The sequence below is a fragment of the Heterocephalus glaber genome, unplaced genomic scaffold (assembly GCF_053883595.1).
Source record: "Heterocephalus glaber isolate CG9 unplaced genomic scaffold, H.glaber_assembly_v1.0 deba00001457, whole genome shotgun sequence".
Lineage (NCBI taxonomy): Eukaryota > Metazoa > Chordata > Mammalia > Rodentia > Bathyergidae > Heterocephalus > Heterocephalus glaber.
The window spans coordinates 43534811-43550026 of record NW_028258305.1 but is presented as its reverse complement, the minus strand read 5'-3'; the positions used below and the strand labels follow the sequence as shown (position 1 = coordinate 43550026).

The 15216-nt window shown below is 44.0% G+C and overlaps 1 protein-coding gene and 1 non-coding gene across 9 annotated transcripts in view; one reads left to right on the top strand and one right to left on the bottom strand.

The window, feature by feature from the left end:
• The window catches only part of Ubxn2a (UBX domain protein 2A), a 29236-nt gene that overhangs the window by 315 nt on the left and 13705 nt on the right, over positions 1-15216 (top strand). The window contains exons 1-3 of one of the 8 annotated variants that reach the window (XM_087216641.1): positions 73-262; positions 3359-3504; positions 9533-9586. In XM_087216641.1, the coding sequence (XP_087072767.1) occupies positions 3467-3504; positions 9533-9586 (92 nt within the window). In that variant the 5' untranslated portion in view covers positions 73-262; positions 3359-3466. Of the gene's footprint in view, positions 1-48; positions 263-2788; positions 3505-9518; positions 9587-15216 lie in introns of those variants that run through there. The other 7 variants (XM_087216636.1, XM_087216635.1, XM_087216634.1 and 4 more) reach the window with 7 other exon arrangements.
• Positions 6605-6711, bottom strand: LOC147827073 (U6 spliceosomal RNA). The gene has a single exon (XR_015453305.1). It is a non-coding gene; the product is annotated as a U6 spliceosomal RNA (small nuclear RNA).

The following is a 15216-nucleotide window of genomic DNA, read 5'->3' as shown; positions in this document are numbered from 1 at the left end:
GCCGCCCGGCCCCGCCCCAGCCTCCCGCCTGGCCCCGCCCCGCGCCCGGCCCCGCCCCACCCCGCGCCCGGCCTGCCCCCCGTCCCCAGCGCCCGCGCCCTGCGGAGGCCGCGGGAGGCGCGCGTGACTCCAGCGCGCGACCGCGTAGCCTGAACGGGTTTGGGGGTGGCGCGCCGTCCGGAGCGATTCCCGCCGGGTGGTGGCGACGGTGCCCACGGGCCCCGAGGGACTGGAGGGCCAGGCCGCGCGGCCGCGCCCCAGGGTGAGTTTCCTGGGCGGGGCGGGGCGGGGCGGAGGGGAGGCCTGGGTGGTCGAGTCCGGGGCTCACGCCTCCGGGCCGCGCTGCCCTCGGGACGCGGGAGCCTCGCGCGGCCGCCAGGCGCTCGCAGCCGCTAAGGCGCGCGGGAACCCCCTCTGGCCCTTGGGGGCCGCGGGGCTCCTCGGTGCGGGACTTGAGATGTGCACAGTGGAGGGGGACTGCGTCCGCCCTGGCCCTGTCGCGGGAAGCAGCGGCGGGGTGTTGAAGGCGTAGCTCCTGGAGGAGAGCGCTCTACGCGGTGACGCCCTGTCCTGTGGAAGTAGTGTTTATGTCAACGCCACCATTTTTGGACCTTGCTCGCTTAGTACTCGGCACCGGGGGCATCCAGGACTGCGTACGGATTTGTGTGCAGGAGGAGGGAAGGAAGAGCCACACGGTGCAGTAGCGCTAGGCGGAGTGCAGTGGTGACAGCTCCTAGCGCGCACTGTGCACCTAGCTAGCTGGGCGCTCTCCTGAGAGGTCTTCGGGTTCTGAGGCTGGCTGTGTGGTCCAGCTTGGCCTCCAGCTGCTGGTCCCCCTACTTCAGCCTCCTGAGGGCTGGGGTTCTATGATCTGCCCCAAACCCGGTGGTCCCGACTACGAGCGTATTTGCCTTAATAACAACATTGATTACTTAATACCTGAATTATTTACTGTTACTCAAAGCTTTAGTGTTATGTACTGATTGTTAAGGGTAATACGGTGACATTTATAGACTGTGCCTTTAGACTACAGTGTCATTGGCCAAACCAGGTATTAAATAAAGAAATGGCAGTAAGCTAAGTAAGCTGAGATAGAAGCTAAGAAAGAGTCTGAGAGCGTGTAATAGAGGAGCCTATCGCCGGCTGGGGAAATCAGGGAAGGTTTTCCTGGGACGGTAATCTTTGAGCTGAAGTTTCCATGGGTAGGTGAGAGTCAGGTGAAGTTTGGCTTCTGAGGGAGAGAAGACTCCAGGCAAAGGAAATAGATTTCCCAGGGGCTGGGAAGATGGCCAGTTCAGGAACTTTAAGGGTCATAACAAAAGGCATCCATGATAAAGCAGGTCAGGGCCTGACAATGATGTGGGCCTTTTAAGCAATGCTAAGGATGGATTTGGAACCAGCCTCCTCCCCCAGCCTGGCCTGCAGCTCACACCTCAGCCTCCCACAGGAGCTGCCATACCCTGCTATGCAGTCTGTGTCGGGGAGGATGTTGAGACAGGCTGGGCTTGAACTTGTGGCAATTCTCCTGACTCATCCTCCCAAGTGCTGTGATTACAGGAATGCCCCACAGCCGGCGTAATTTTTAAAATCAAATTCTGGAGTGGGGTATGGTGACCCAAGCCTGTATTCCCAGCAGTTGGGAGGCTGAGGCACAAGGATCTCCAAGAGTTGGAGGCCAGCCTGGGGTACATAGGGAGACCCTGTCCAAAAAAAAAAAATCTGTGTATGTTAAAAAGACTATCTCCCAAGTAGTCTAAATTTATTTGAATGAACTTTCCTTTTATTGGATATGTTCCACAACCTCAGTCTATTCTTTTGGGGGTTTTTGTTTGTTTTTGGTTTTTTTGGTTTTTTTGGTACCAGGGATCGAACTCGGGTCCTTGGGCTTGTGCAGCAGGTGGCGAAACCACTGAGCTAAATCCCCAGTCCCTAAAGACCTTGTTTCTGTTTTTTTTGGTTTTTGGGGGGTTTTTTGGTACCAGGGATCAAACTTGGGACCTTGTGCTTGCGAGGCGGGTGGTGGAATCACTGAGCTAAATCCCCGGCCCTTTGTTTGTTTCAAGCCAGGTTCTCACTATGTAGTTCAGACTGGCCTTGAACTCACTATGTAGCCTAGGCTGACCTCCAGCTCGCTGTGATCCTCCTGCCTCAGCCTCCTGAGTGCTAGGATTACAAGTGTGTGCCACCTCACCCAGTTTAAAGTTTAGACTATTCTGTTTTCTGACTGGTTTTTATCACCACAGTTGGGAGTAAGTGGGATAATACTTGATAAGGTAATTGATAAACATATATATAATACAAATGTGAGATGGAAGAAAAAAAATGAAAGAAATTTGTTTTTCAGAACAGATATTTGTTGGATGGCTTCTTTTATGTGCTGCAGTACAGTATATGACTTAGGTTCATTCATGTCATCTGACTGATACATTTGTGGAAGCTCATTGGCTTGCTATACGTAAATTCTTACAATTTGTACATTGCTTTTATGATAGGACATACAGAAAATAATGGTAACTATGTCTCCATGTTACAATTAATTTTATTTCATAATTCGATGCCATATTTGTGATCAGTAATTCAATATATTCTTCCTAGTTAGTCTGTGAACTGTAGTAGAGCCTGCCATACTGACGCTTGTATATCATTAGCTCTACACCAGTGATTTGCACACAGTGGTGGGAGCTTCACTAAGTGTATCCATGTTGTTAAAAGTTTAATAAGTAGGGCCGGGGATTTAGCTCAGTGGTTTCGCCACCTGCTGCACAAGCGCAAGGACCCGAGTTCGATCCCCAGTACCAAAAAAAAAAGTTTAATAAGTAAAGTCCAAAATTTCATAGCCATGTAAAAATTAGGACTTTTTTGATGGTGCTGGGGATCTAACCCAGGGCCTTGCACATGCCTGGCAAGAACTCTACCACTGAACCCCTAAAATTATGATTTTCTGAAGATGTAGCTGGGCGTGATGGCACATGCCTGTAATCTCAGCATTCTGGGAGGCTGAGCCAGGAGGATTGCAAGTTTGAACTCAGTCAGACCCTCTCTCAAAATAAAAAAGGGTTGACATTGTAGCTCAGTGCAAAGGCCCTGGCTTCAATTCCCAGTATCACACACCAAGTTTTACTGAAGTTGATTTTCTCTTGCTTTGTTTTTTTGAGACAGGGTCTCACTATATAGTTCAGGTTGGCCTTGAACTCACTGTTGTACCCCAGGCTGGCCTCAAACTGGTAGCAATCCTCCTGCCTCTGCTTCCCGAGTTCTGAGATTTCAGGCACCCAGCCTGAAGATGTTTCTTACTGATCACTACAACAGACATATGGTGGAGGGAGGAGAAAAGAGCATAATATGATTGTGTGCTCAGTATTCCCTTTAGTCCTCAAAGCAACCTGATGAGGAGGATGATTATCTCCATGCTGTGGGACTCAGAGAAGTTAAATAACATGTGCAGAGTCACCCAGCTCAGAAGCGGATGACTGATGTTCCAGGACACAGCAATTTGAATTCAAGGTCTGTTCTATCTTCATTCTGTTTTATTTTCATAAAACATAAAAGCAGTTTATCAGCTTATAAGTATAAAATGATGAAAAATTATTAGCAATTTTCTATTAAAGAGAAACAGTGCAATTCCTATTAAAGAGAAACAGTGCAATTCTTTAAGGATAACTACTTTTTGCATTTGATACACACTGTAGAAGAAACAGGAAATGTGTAAGTCATGGTACATGTCCTTAAGGATCTTGGTGCTAGTAGAAAGAGGTAAAAGAAGCAATAATCAGTCATGTGTAGTGGCATGCCTTTGTAACCCCAGCCCTTGGGAGGCTGGAGCAGGAAGATTGCTGCAAGTTGGAGGCCAGCCTGGACCTCATACTTTTCTTGTTTTGTTTTGTTTTTTGAGAGAAGATCTCACTATGGCCTTGATCCACTATGTAGCCCAGGCCAGCCTTGAACTTGCTGCAATTGTCCTGCCTCAGCCTCCTGAATGCTGGGGTTACAGGCATGGGCCACCACACCTGGCTACATAGTGAATTTAAGGCCAGCCTCAACTATATAGGGAGACCCTGTCTTCAACAGTAGTGGCCAGGGATGTAGCTCAGTGGCACTACGCCTGCCTGGCAAGCACAAGGTCCTGAGTTCAATCCCTGGTACCGAAAAAAAAAGGAATATTAATAAAGATTTAATACTTCATCTTTATTATGGAAATTGATTTTTTTCCTCAATATTGAGGATCTAAACCAGGGGTGCTGTACCACTGAGCTACATCCTCAGCCCTTTTTTATTTTTTGAGTCAGTCTCAAGGCTGCCCAGGACAGCCTTGAACTTGTCCTGCCTCAGCCTCTGGAGCAGCTGGGATTACAGGTGTGTCCTATACCACCACTGAGGCAGGAAATGGGTCTTGATCTAGCACTTGAAAGATACTTAGAATTGAATAGGTAGGAGGATGGATACAGTGTGAACTAAGAACTGAATGTGTTGTGTTTGGAACAGTAAAGATCATATATAAACTAAGAGCTTTAGAAAAAACTTGAAAGTTTTCAAAGTGTATATATTTATGGGGTACAGTGTGATGTGTAGATACATGTATCAAAACTGACTCGCATATCCGTCACCTCCAAATGATTATCATTTCTTTGTGGTGAGAATAGTCAAAATCTATTCTTTTAGCTATTTTGAAATAGACAATGTATTATTGTTAATTTTAGAAGATTATTTTGAATTAGTCGAAAATAATGTTGGAAAACTGTTAAGTAAAAGCAAGCATCCCAATCTGAATGTAATGTGTGTAAACACTGAGTGGCTTTTTGTCTATTTTGCCCAGTTTGTATCCTAAACACCTAGAATCCTGCCTGGTATAATATCAGGTGCTCAGTAAATACACTTTTTATGTTTTATTTATTGATTTATTTAGGGTTTCTGGCGCAGGGTCTCACTGTGTGGTTCAGGCTGGCCTTGAACTCACTGTATAGCCCTTAGTTTATAAGGCTGCCTGCACCAACCCTCCTGCCTTGGCCTCCTGAGTGCTGGGATCACAGGCATGCGTGGCTGCACCTGGCTTGTTTGCATTTTGAGTCCAAGATGACCTTGAGCTTACTTTGTGACCCAGTCCTGGAATCTGAGATTTTCTTGCCTAAATCTCCGAGTAGCTCAGTTTTGGTTTTTGTTTGTGGGCTTTTTGTTTGGTTTTGATTTTTTCTTTTTTTTTTTTTTTTGAGGTAGCATTACCATGTAATTCAAGCTGGCCTTGAATTCATCCATGTAGCACGGGCTGGCTTCAAACTCGTGATATTCATGCCTCAGCCGCTTCACCACTGGGATTAAGGGTGTGTGCCACCATGTCTGGCTTTAAAATGGTTTTTAATGGGAAAATATATATCCATACACATAATTTCTTTTTTCAATATATATATCCATACACATAATTTTTTGCTCTGTAGTTCAGACCTGCAATCCTCTTGCCTTCCAAGTGCTGGTATTATAGACATACACCACCACACCTGGCAACTATCCTACCATCATTCCTTGAAAATCTTTTTTTTTTTTTTTTTTGGTACCAGGGATTGAACTCAGGACCTTGCGCTTGCACAGCAAGCAGCAAAACCACTGAGCTAAATCCCCGGCCCAATTCCTTTAAAATCTTGTGTGCAACATTTTAGTATAGGTTTCAAATGTTTTCTGTTTTAGCCCATATCTCATGTTTCTGGTTTCAGTATTTATGGAGGGAGGTTGGTTGGTTGGCTGTTGGACATTGAGCCCAGAGTCTTGAGCATACTAGACAAGCCCTGTACCACTGAGCTGCATCTCCTCTACCATTGTGACTGCCTTTTATGGCCATTATTCCTACCCAGTCTACACCCAGTTTTCCTGGCTCAGAATTCCCAGATCTAAATTTCATAAATATTTTTTTCCTCTCTTAAGTTCTAGTCAGTAACAAACTTAATTCTGTAACAACCCGGGCAGTGGTGGCGAATCTGTGGCAGGTATGCCACTGTGGGCTGTTTATATCATTGAAAAGGTTCAACATCTCGGAACTAGGGCATGAGGAACAACACCTAGAAAACAGGCAAAATGTGAGTTAGCGCTGCAGCCAAGTGGGCTGTGGTTGCAGGCCCCGCTTAATTACCTACAGGAAGCCGGGATGGCAGGGGCTAAAACCATCCAGGAGGCTGCCTGTGGGAAAGCACCTCAGTGTCTTGGGTTAAAACCACCTCCAGATACTTGGGAGTGAGAGCAGCGGACTGTTTCTAGTGTCCATTTTCGGGTTCCCATTGCTTTGAGATGGATCTGGTAGAGCTTAGTGGTGTCACTGAGCAGATCTGCCCTCTGCTAGATTTGCTTGAAACGTGCTTTTCTTCCTCCCGGTAAAGGGGATCAAACCCAAGACCTTATTTATGGGTGCAGACCAAATACTTTGCCCCTGAGCTATATTCCCAGCCTTCCCTCTTTTTTTTTTTTTTTTTTTCCTTAAATTCTTTATTGGTACATTTTAGGTATACAATACATTTACATTTCTCATTGGGTGCTTGTACCTGTACATGATGTATCTTGGTTCTTATTTTTTCCCCATTATCTGTGCACCCTTCACCCCTTCCACCCTTCCCTATTTACATAGAAAAATATGGAACGCTTCACGAATTTGCGTATCATCCTTGCGCAGGGCCCATGCTAATCTTCTCTGTATCGTTCCAGTTTTAGTGTATGTGCTGCTGAAGCGAGCACCCTTCCCTCTATTTTAAAATTTTATTTTATTTTAGACAAGGACTTGCTAAGTTGCCCAGCCTGGCTTTGAATTTGTGATCCTCCTGCTTCAGCTTCCCAGTAGCTGGGATTGTAGGCATGTTCTACTGTGTCAGTTTAAAGTTTAATTTCAGTTTGTTAGAAAGTCATTGACTTTTTTCTGAATTCAGTTTAGTTGTGTTTTCCTCAGTTTAGTAAGCCCCAGATTAGATAGAACAGACAGAAATTTTCCTCAGCTGAGTTTAAATAATTGATTAATTTGTGTAACAGGCGGTTCATAAGTATTTCCTGTTTGACTTCACGTAGCACTATCGATGTACCACTGAAGTTTTCTCTGCCCACATTGCTGTTAAGCCGTGAATCAACTAGCTGTCTTATGAAGCTTTTTAAACTGTCCTTCTTGCAAATTTTAGACATAACAAATATTCTCAACTCATCACTTTAAATATAAATTCATGGTTACTCATCACAGCTTCACATAATTTAGAGAGATGCATCATTTTTACCAAGGACCCAAATCTTTAGAATGACTGCCATTGTTTTTTTGGTTTTTTTGGTACCAGGGATCGAACTCGGGTCCTTGGGCTTGCGCAGCAAGCAGCGAAATCACTGAGCTAAATCCCTGGCCCATAACTGCTGTTCTTAAATTACTGAAAGTAATTTTCTGCTTTGTTTTCCACCCAGCCCTTAACCCCCAAGTAGCTGGAATTATAGGCCTGGGCCACTGAGTCCAGCAAGAGTAGTTTCTGATAGAACAGAACCACTGCCTTTAAAAAACAAACAAAACTACTGCCTTTTAAAAGGCTAATAAAATGTCAGTATAGTGCTTGGGGATGTATATGTGTCAGGGTCTCACAGTACCAGGCGGGACTTTGAACTTGAGGGCTCAGGAGATCTTCATACCTCTCTGCCTCCTGAGTAGCTTGGAACTACAGGCAAGCGCTGCCACACCCAGCCTTTATGGTTTTGTTGCTGTTTTGTTTTCATCTGTACCCATAGTCATGGTGCATTCTTTGCTTTATCCTAGGGTTTCTCAACCTCACACTTGACATTTGGGCAGAATAATTTCTTGTGTGGACAACAGCACTCTTCTACTCTACTTGTGACAACAAAAATGTCTCCAGCTATTGCCATTATGTCTTCTGAGGAGCAGTTACCTCTGGTTGAGACCAACTGCTTTATCCTTATACCATAGATTTATGAAAAACAGTATTGTAGTTGTTTTGTTTTGGGTACCAGGAATCGGACTCCAGGACTCGTGCTTGGCAGGCAAAGAAGCTGTGCCACTGAGCTACATTGCTGGCCTAATGTTTTTTTTTAAGACAGCATCTCCCTATGTAGCTTAGGTTGGCCTTGAACTCATTATGTAGCCCAGGCTAGCCTGGAACTCAGTGAACCTCCTGTCTCACCCTCCCAGGTGCTGAGATTACAAGTGCATGCCACCACCCCCAACTTATTCATGCTATTAATATGATTACTCAAATGTACTTGAAGTTATTTGTAGGACTTGGGTCTAAAATGCCCTCCCAGCCAGGCATGGTCATGCATGCCTGTAAGTAATCTCAGCACTCGGGAGGCAGAGGCAAGAGGATCCTAGGAGTTCGAGGCCAGCCTTGGGGTACGTAGTGAGTTCAAGGTCAGCCTGAGCTACATAGTAAGACCCTGTCACAAAAAAAGTCCCCCACCCCCCAAAAAACGGTTCTTGTGTTAGAGGTAGGCTTTTGAAAAGGGATTGGATCTTGAAGCTCTGGCTTCATCTGTGAATTAATTCACTGATAGATTCATAGTCCAGTGGCATTATTGGGAGGTAATGGAAACAGGAGTGGAGCTAGGTTGAAAGGGCAAGTCATGGGAGCATAGCTTTCCGGACTATAGCTATGTTCCCAGAGCCTTCCCCTCAAGCTCCTGATTGCTCTGCTTCGCAGCTGCAGTAAAGTGAGCAGTTTGCCTCCTGCCTGCCCTTCTGCCTTGATGTCTCTGCCTGCCGAATACCCGTAGCAAGGGAGCCAACCAACCGTGGACTGAAACCTCTGAAAGCATGAGCCAAATAAAATACATCTTTCCTCCTTTCAGTTGCTTTTCTCGGTTTCTTTGTCACAGTAATAGTGTTTGATTACCAGACTTTCCCCCCTAAGATTCATCACAGAAAGATTCGCAAATTACTGTGTTTTATATGTGTGCTTGCAGTGCTGGGGATGGAACTGAAGGCATCATGCATGCTAGGCAAGCACTCTACCACTGAGCTGGATCCCAGCCCTAAATGACTGTATTTTCAAGTTTCTTGACATCATTTCAAATCACTAGTCAGTTCAGTTCCATTTGTCTTATTTTTACTCTCAGTATTTAATGATTTTTGTTTTATAAATGTATGAAATATTTATGTGGTTCCAAACTTCTGTTACAGAAGAAAAATGCTCAAATGACCCTTGGTAAGGGATAATATGAAAATTCTATTCAGGGATTGAAGGTGTGGCTATTTTGATAGATATAAGAACCTCTGCAGGGCCGGGGATTTAGCTCAGTGGTTCTATTGCTTGCCTCGCAAGCACAAGGTCCCAAGTTTGATCCCTGGTAACAAAAAAAATTTAAAAAAGAACCTCTGCAAAGCTGTCTTTTCTTATTGCTTATTTTATAGATGAAAATGACAATTTTGAGTTTGGTCACATGTTCCTAAGACCCTCTTAGTGCTATGTTAGGGCTACATAATTTGTATGTTAAAGTATATAGATATGAAAAAAAAGTATATAGATATGTACATAGGAATGAAAATTCTAAATTGAGAACTTTAGCTTTTCTTTTACAGTAACACCAAGAGAATGAAAGAAGTAGATAATCTTGAAAGTATAAAAGAAGAATGGTAAGTTAATTTAAACTCTGAATTTCTTTGTTAGTGTCTTTGTTGTTATCTTTGTCTTTGTTTTTGAGATAGGGTCTCAGCATGTATTCCAGGCTGGCCTTGAACTCATAGTGATGCCCCTGCCTCAGCCTCCCAAGTGCTGGGATTATTGAATGCCTTTGTTATTATCTTTCTTCATTTTTATTGCATGTCACTAGGAGAAATAGTGACATAAGGGTTTTTTTTAAATAAGTTTTTGTTTTTTGTGTTTTTTGGTACCGGGGATCAAACTCAGGACCTTGTGCTTTTGAGGCAGACATCGGCACCACTGAGCTAAAACTCTGGCCTGAAATAAGTTTTAATTATGTATAACTACCTCAGTAAAGACTTAGTAGTAATATATTTTGATGTGTTTTTATCATAACTGATTGTAATGAAGGTACTCAATTTTTTTAATTAATGAAAAAATTACTTCTGTCCACACATTGCCTCTGGTAAGTGAGAAGTTTATTTATTTCATTAGCTTCTTGTGCTGTGCTTGCAGAAGACCAACCTGCTAAGAATGACTAACCAGAGAGGGAAATGGAGATTAAAGACACAGACACAGAGATAATTTAGAATGAAGGGACCAGGGGGCTATTGCCTCTGGTGGATAAAGAACCCTGAGCATTTAAAATGGCTCGCCTGCTTTTATTCATTTAGAGGGGAGTAAGCATTAGGTTAAAGAAGCTTCATCGGCAGCTTGTTACCTAGAGCGTGCTCCCAGGTAGGCATCCAGACCTCGGCTGTACTGCCCTGGAACCTGCATCGTGCCAAAGGAGGGATGGCTTGCTGTTTTCCTCTTTTGTGCTTGAAGAAAAGGTCAGTTAGGCCTCAGTCCTCATTGTCTGGTCTCCTAGAGAACTGTCTTGGGATTGGAATAGAAATATGCTGGCTCTGGAGTCAGATAAACCTAGGTTTGAATCCCATCTCTGCCTTGTATTTCATCTCTGGTCTGCGGGCAACTTACTAGATTCTTGGCGTTTCTATATATTATGTATAAAAGGGAATGTGGATGTGTGGCTATCTCAAAGATTTTTGTGAGAATTACATAGTAGATGTAAAGTATTTAACATAGTACTATGTTAGCACATATTGGGCACTTAATGATAGAGTCTATGGTTTTTATCAGTGTAGAATTTTTTTTTTCACTTATCTGAGGTGAAATACTCTGTTTTGTACTCATTGTTTTTAAAAACTTGGGGCAAATTTCTTTATTTAAGCTAGCAGAGAGCTATGTATTTTTTTTTTTTCTTTTCTTTTTTCCAACAGAGGATCGAACTCGGGACCTTGCACTTGTGAGGCAGGCAGTAGAACCACTGAGCTAAATCCCTGTCAGCTATGTACTTTTAATGCCTTTTAAACACTCCTATACCAAACAGATGTTATTTATGTATTTTTTACTTGAGCTTTTTCAAAAATAAATTTTTTTCTTTTAAAAATCAGTTTGATACTAATTATGTCATCGTGAGGCTGTGTCAGAGGTCCGTGAGACACACCCCACCCCCACCCCCAGTTTGATGAGTTGTTAGAATTTTGGGGGGTTTTTTGTGCTGGGAATCAAACTCAGGGCTCACACTTTTTGGGGATGAGTTGTTAGAGTCACAGAGCTGAGCGAGTAGTCTTACTTGTGGCTGTGACTTACACAAACCAAGACCAACAGGGGCAAAGTGCATGGGGTGTGGTCTAGGGAAACCACACGTACGCTTTGCAGAGTCCCTGCCTGGCAGTCACCCAGGATGTAGTTGGTTCCCCGGTGTTTCTGGTTTTTGTTGTTCTTTGAGACAGAATCTGGCTGTGTCTTGAACTCACGGGCTCCAGTGATCCTCCAGCCTCAGCCTCCCAAGTAGGTGAGACTATAGGCGTGAACCATCATTCCTGGCTGAGCCCAGGGACTTCCTCGGGAGTTAATCACATGCTAAAATTCCAGCCTCTCTTAAGGAAAGAAGGATTTCAATATAAACCACATTGTTTATACCAACTATTTAATTACTTTGGGCCACTCTTATAAACTAGGGTGATGGGAACTGTCTTAGTCACTTTTCTCCTTACTGGACAAATATCCAACACCCACAATTTAAAAGAAGAGAGATTAGTATTGCTTTATGGCTTTTAGAGACTGTAATTGATAGGCTGGCTCCAGGGGAGAAAGGGCATGGTGGGAGAGCATGGGTAGAGAACTGCTGCTCATCTCATTGCAGCCAGGAAGTACAGAAGGGAGTAGCGGGGAGGGGGATAAACCTTCTAGGTTGTGCCCCAGAAACCCACCTCTTCAGACCAGACCCTGCCTCCTAATAGCACATTCAGCTCTGAACTCAAGCGGTTTAACAGTGAGAGTATGGTGCCGTCACAGTCCAGTCCCCTTCCAGAAGCCCATCCTCTGAACATACAAGCCTTTTGAGGACATTCTGGATCTAAAGCATAGCAGACCCTCCTGAAACCCAAGTTCATGGACGCTGTGGCAAGGTCACCCTTGAAAGCGGGTCTGTGAAGCTAGGTGTGGGGTTCCTGCCTATCAGCATCATTCTGGGAGGTTGCAACAAGAGGATCACAGTTAGAGCCTGGGCAGCGGAGCTCAGGAACCTGTCTCAAAATAAAAGATAAAAAGGGCCGGGAGTATAGCTCAGTCCAAAGCTGGGGCCCAGTCCCCAGGACTGCAGAACCAGAGAGAGAAAAGTTGTAATTGTTCGTTGCTGTTGTATAGGAAAGGCTTTTCTATATTTTCTTTTTCTTTGTTTTTTTTCTTTGTATATTAAACTTCATGTCCTGTGGCCTTGCTATAATTACTTACTAGTCCCAGGACTTTGTTGTTTCTTTTGAATTTTCTACATACACAGTCATCTGCAAGCAAAGATGATTTTATTTCTTCTTTCCCAATGTATATATAGGTGTTACTCCCCTTTCTTACTTTACCGGTTTAGTTAGGTAGGGCCTTCAGTGTCTTTTGAGAAGGAATGGTGATCATCCCTGCCTTTTTTTTTGGTACTGGGGATTGAACTCGACCTTGTGCTTTTGAGGCAGGCTGCGGAACCACTGAGCTAAATCCCTGGCCCCTGCCTTGTTTGTTTGTTTGGTTTTTGGTACCAGGGATCAAACTCTGGACCTTACCTGTTTTGGGGGGGTTTTGTGGGGTTTTTTTGGTACCGGGGATCAAACTCGGGTCCTGGCGCTTGTGCAGCAGGTGGCAAAACCACTGAGCTAAATCCCCGGCCCTGTTTTTGTTTTTTTGGTATTGCAGGGGATGAAACTCGGGGCTCCAATTTGCAGTCCTCCTGCCTCAACCTTCCAAAGTGCTGGTTTACAGACATGTGATGCTGCACTCGATTACTAGTCTTTTTTTTTTTTTTGTCTTTTTTTGGTACCAGTGATCGAACTCAGGACCTTGGGCTTTCGAGGCAGGCGCTGGAACCACTGAGCTAAATCCCCAGCCTCGATTCCTAGTCTTAATCTTAGGGAAAAGGCATCTAGTTTGTCACCGTTAGGTGTGATGTTAGCTGTAGAGTTTGTTGTTTGGAAATTATCTGACAAATTGAAGAAGTCTCCCCCTACTTACGGTTTGCAGAGTTTTGTTTTTGTTAGTATTTGTTTTGGTTTGGTTTGGTTTGGTTTTGGTTTTGGTTTTTGAGACAGGGTCTTGCTGTGTAGCCCAGGCTGGCCTTGAACTCACAGCAGTCCTGCCTCAGCCTCCCCAGTGCTGAGATTACAGGTGTGTGCCACCATGTCTGGCTAGTTTCCAGAGATTTTATCATAAATGGGTATTGGATATTATCACATGCATTTCTTTCATATGTTGATGGGATTGTATTATTTTTCTTCTTTAGCCTGTTAGACTGATAGATTACTTGATTTTCAGATGTTGAACCAGCCTTGCATAATTGCGATAAATTCTACTTGCTTGTGGTGTATAATTCCTTTTACACATTGATTTTTCAGCATGGGGGTACTGGAGATTGAACTCAAGCTTTTACGCTGGGTTTCATCCCTAGCACTTTTTATTTTAGCTGGGCTCTTGCTAAATTCCACAGGCAGAGTTTGAACTTTGGACTCTCCTGCCTCAGTTTTCCAGTGCTGAGATTACAGGCGTGCACCGCCAGGCCTGGCTGATGTGCTAATACTTTACTGAGGATTTTTGCATCTATGTTCATGAAACTTGTTTTCTGTAGTTTTCCTCCTTTTTGTTTTTATTTTTGTTGTTGTATTGATTGAAATCAGGAAGTGCCCAGCTTCATCCTCAGCAATTTTATCCTCTTTATTTGAACAGGGTCTTTTAAGTTGCCAAGACTGGGAATTCGAGATCCTGCTGCCTCAGCTTCCCAAGTAGCTGGGATTACAGCCATTTACCATCATGCCCACCAGGCCTGGCTTGCAGTGTTCCTTTCCTATGATATGTCTCCTGGCTTTAGTAATAGGGTAATGCTATCCTCACAATTAGTTTTCCCTCTGCTTCTGTTGTCTACAAGAGCGTGTGGAGAATTAGTATCATTTCATCCTTAAATACTTAGCAGAATTCACCAATGGAATATCCAGGTCTGGTGCTTCTGTTCTGAAAGGTGATTAATTGTTGATCCTGATTCATTAACAGATGTTAGTCTTTCAGGTTATCTCTCCCTCTTTATGTGCCTTTCAAGGAACCGGTCCATTTCATCTGTAACACTTATGAACATAGAGGCACTCATAATGCCTTTCTTACATTTTTTTCTTTCCCCAAGAGAAAGAAAACATGAAAGTCATTGTCACCTCTTCAATGAAGCCCTACCTCTAATATTCTGAACTGTCTTATAAATATCTATTATAGTTATTTTCTGTTACAACTGTTTCTTACTGTATAGCTTCACATTCCACATAGTCTGATCTTTTTTTTTGGTACTGGGGATCAAACTCAGGACCTTGCACTTGCAAGGCAGGTGGCGGAACCACTGAGCTTAAATCCCTGGCCCTGAACCTCTTTATAGATTTTTTCCCCCCAGTACTGGGGATTGAACCCATGGCTTTTGCCCTTACCCAGCCTTTATTTATGTATTTATTTATTTGAGGAGGAGGAGGTAGGTTATTGTTTGTTTGTTTGTTTGTTTGTTTTTGGAGGCAGGATCTCACTATAGTTCAGGCTGCCAGTGAACTTACAGCAGTCCTGCTGCCTCAGCCCTCCAAGTGCTGGGATTACAGGGTGTGCCACCACAGCCAGCAGCCTGGGCTCAAACTTGAACCCTCCTGCTTCAGCTTCACAGCGTGCTGAGATTAGAGCTGTGCATGATCACATCCACTGTATTTTCCTGTAATCCTCACAACGGCCATTTGAGGTAGGGTGGTATTTGCATTTTAGGCACATAGAGGTTACATTTCTTTTTTTCTTTTTTCTTGAGACAAAGTCTCACTCTGTAGCCCAGACTGGCCTCAAACTCTTGGTAATACTCTTGACTCAGCCTCCCAAGTGCTGGGACTGCAGACATGCACCACCACGCCTGGCAGAAGTTAAATTTCTTGTTGAGGTTTGCTGTTTTTTGCTGTGACTAAGTGAAAATGTTTGAACAGGAGCACCAAAGCATAGACTCTTAGACAATATGCTGTACTGCTGCACAGCTGTACTGACAAAAAAGCAAGGAAGAAACCGGGGG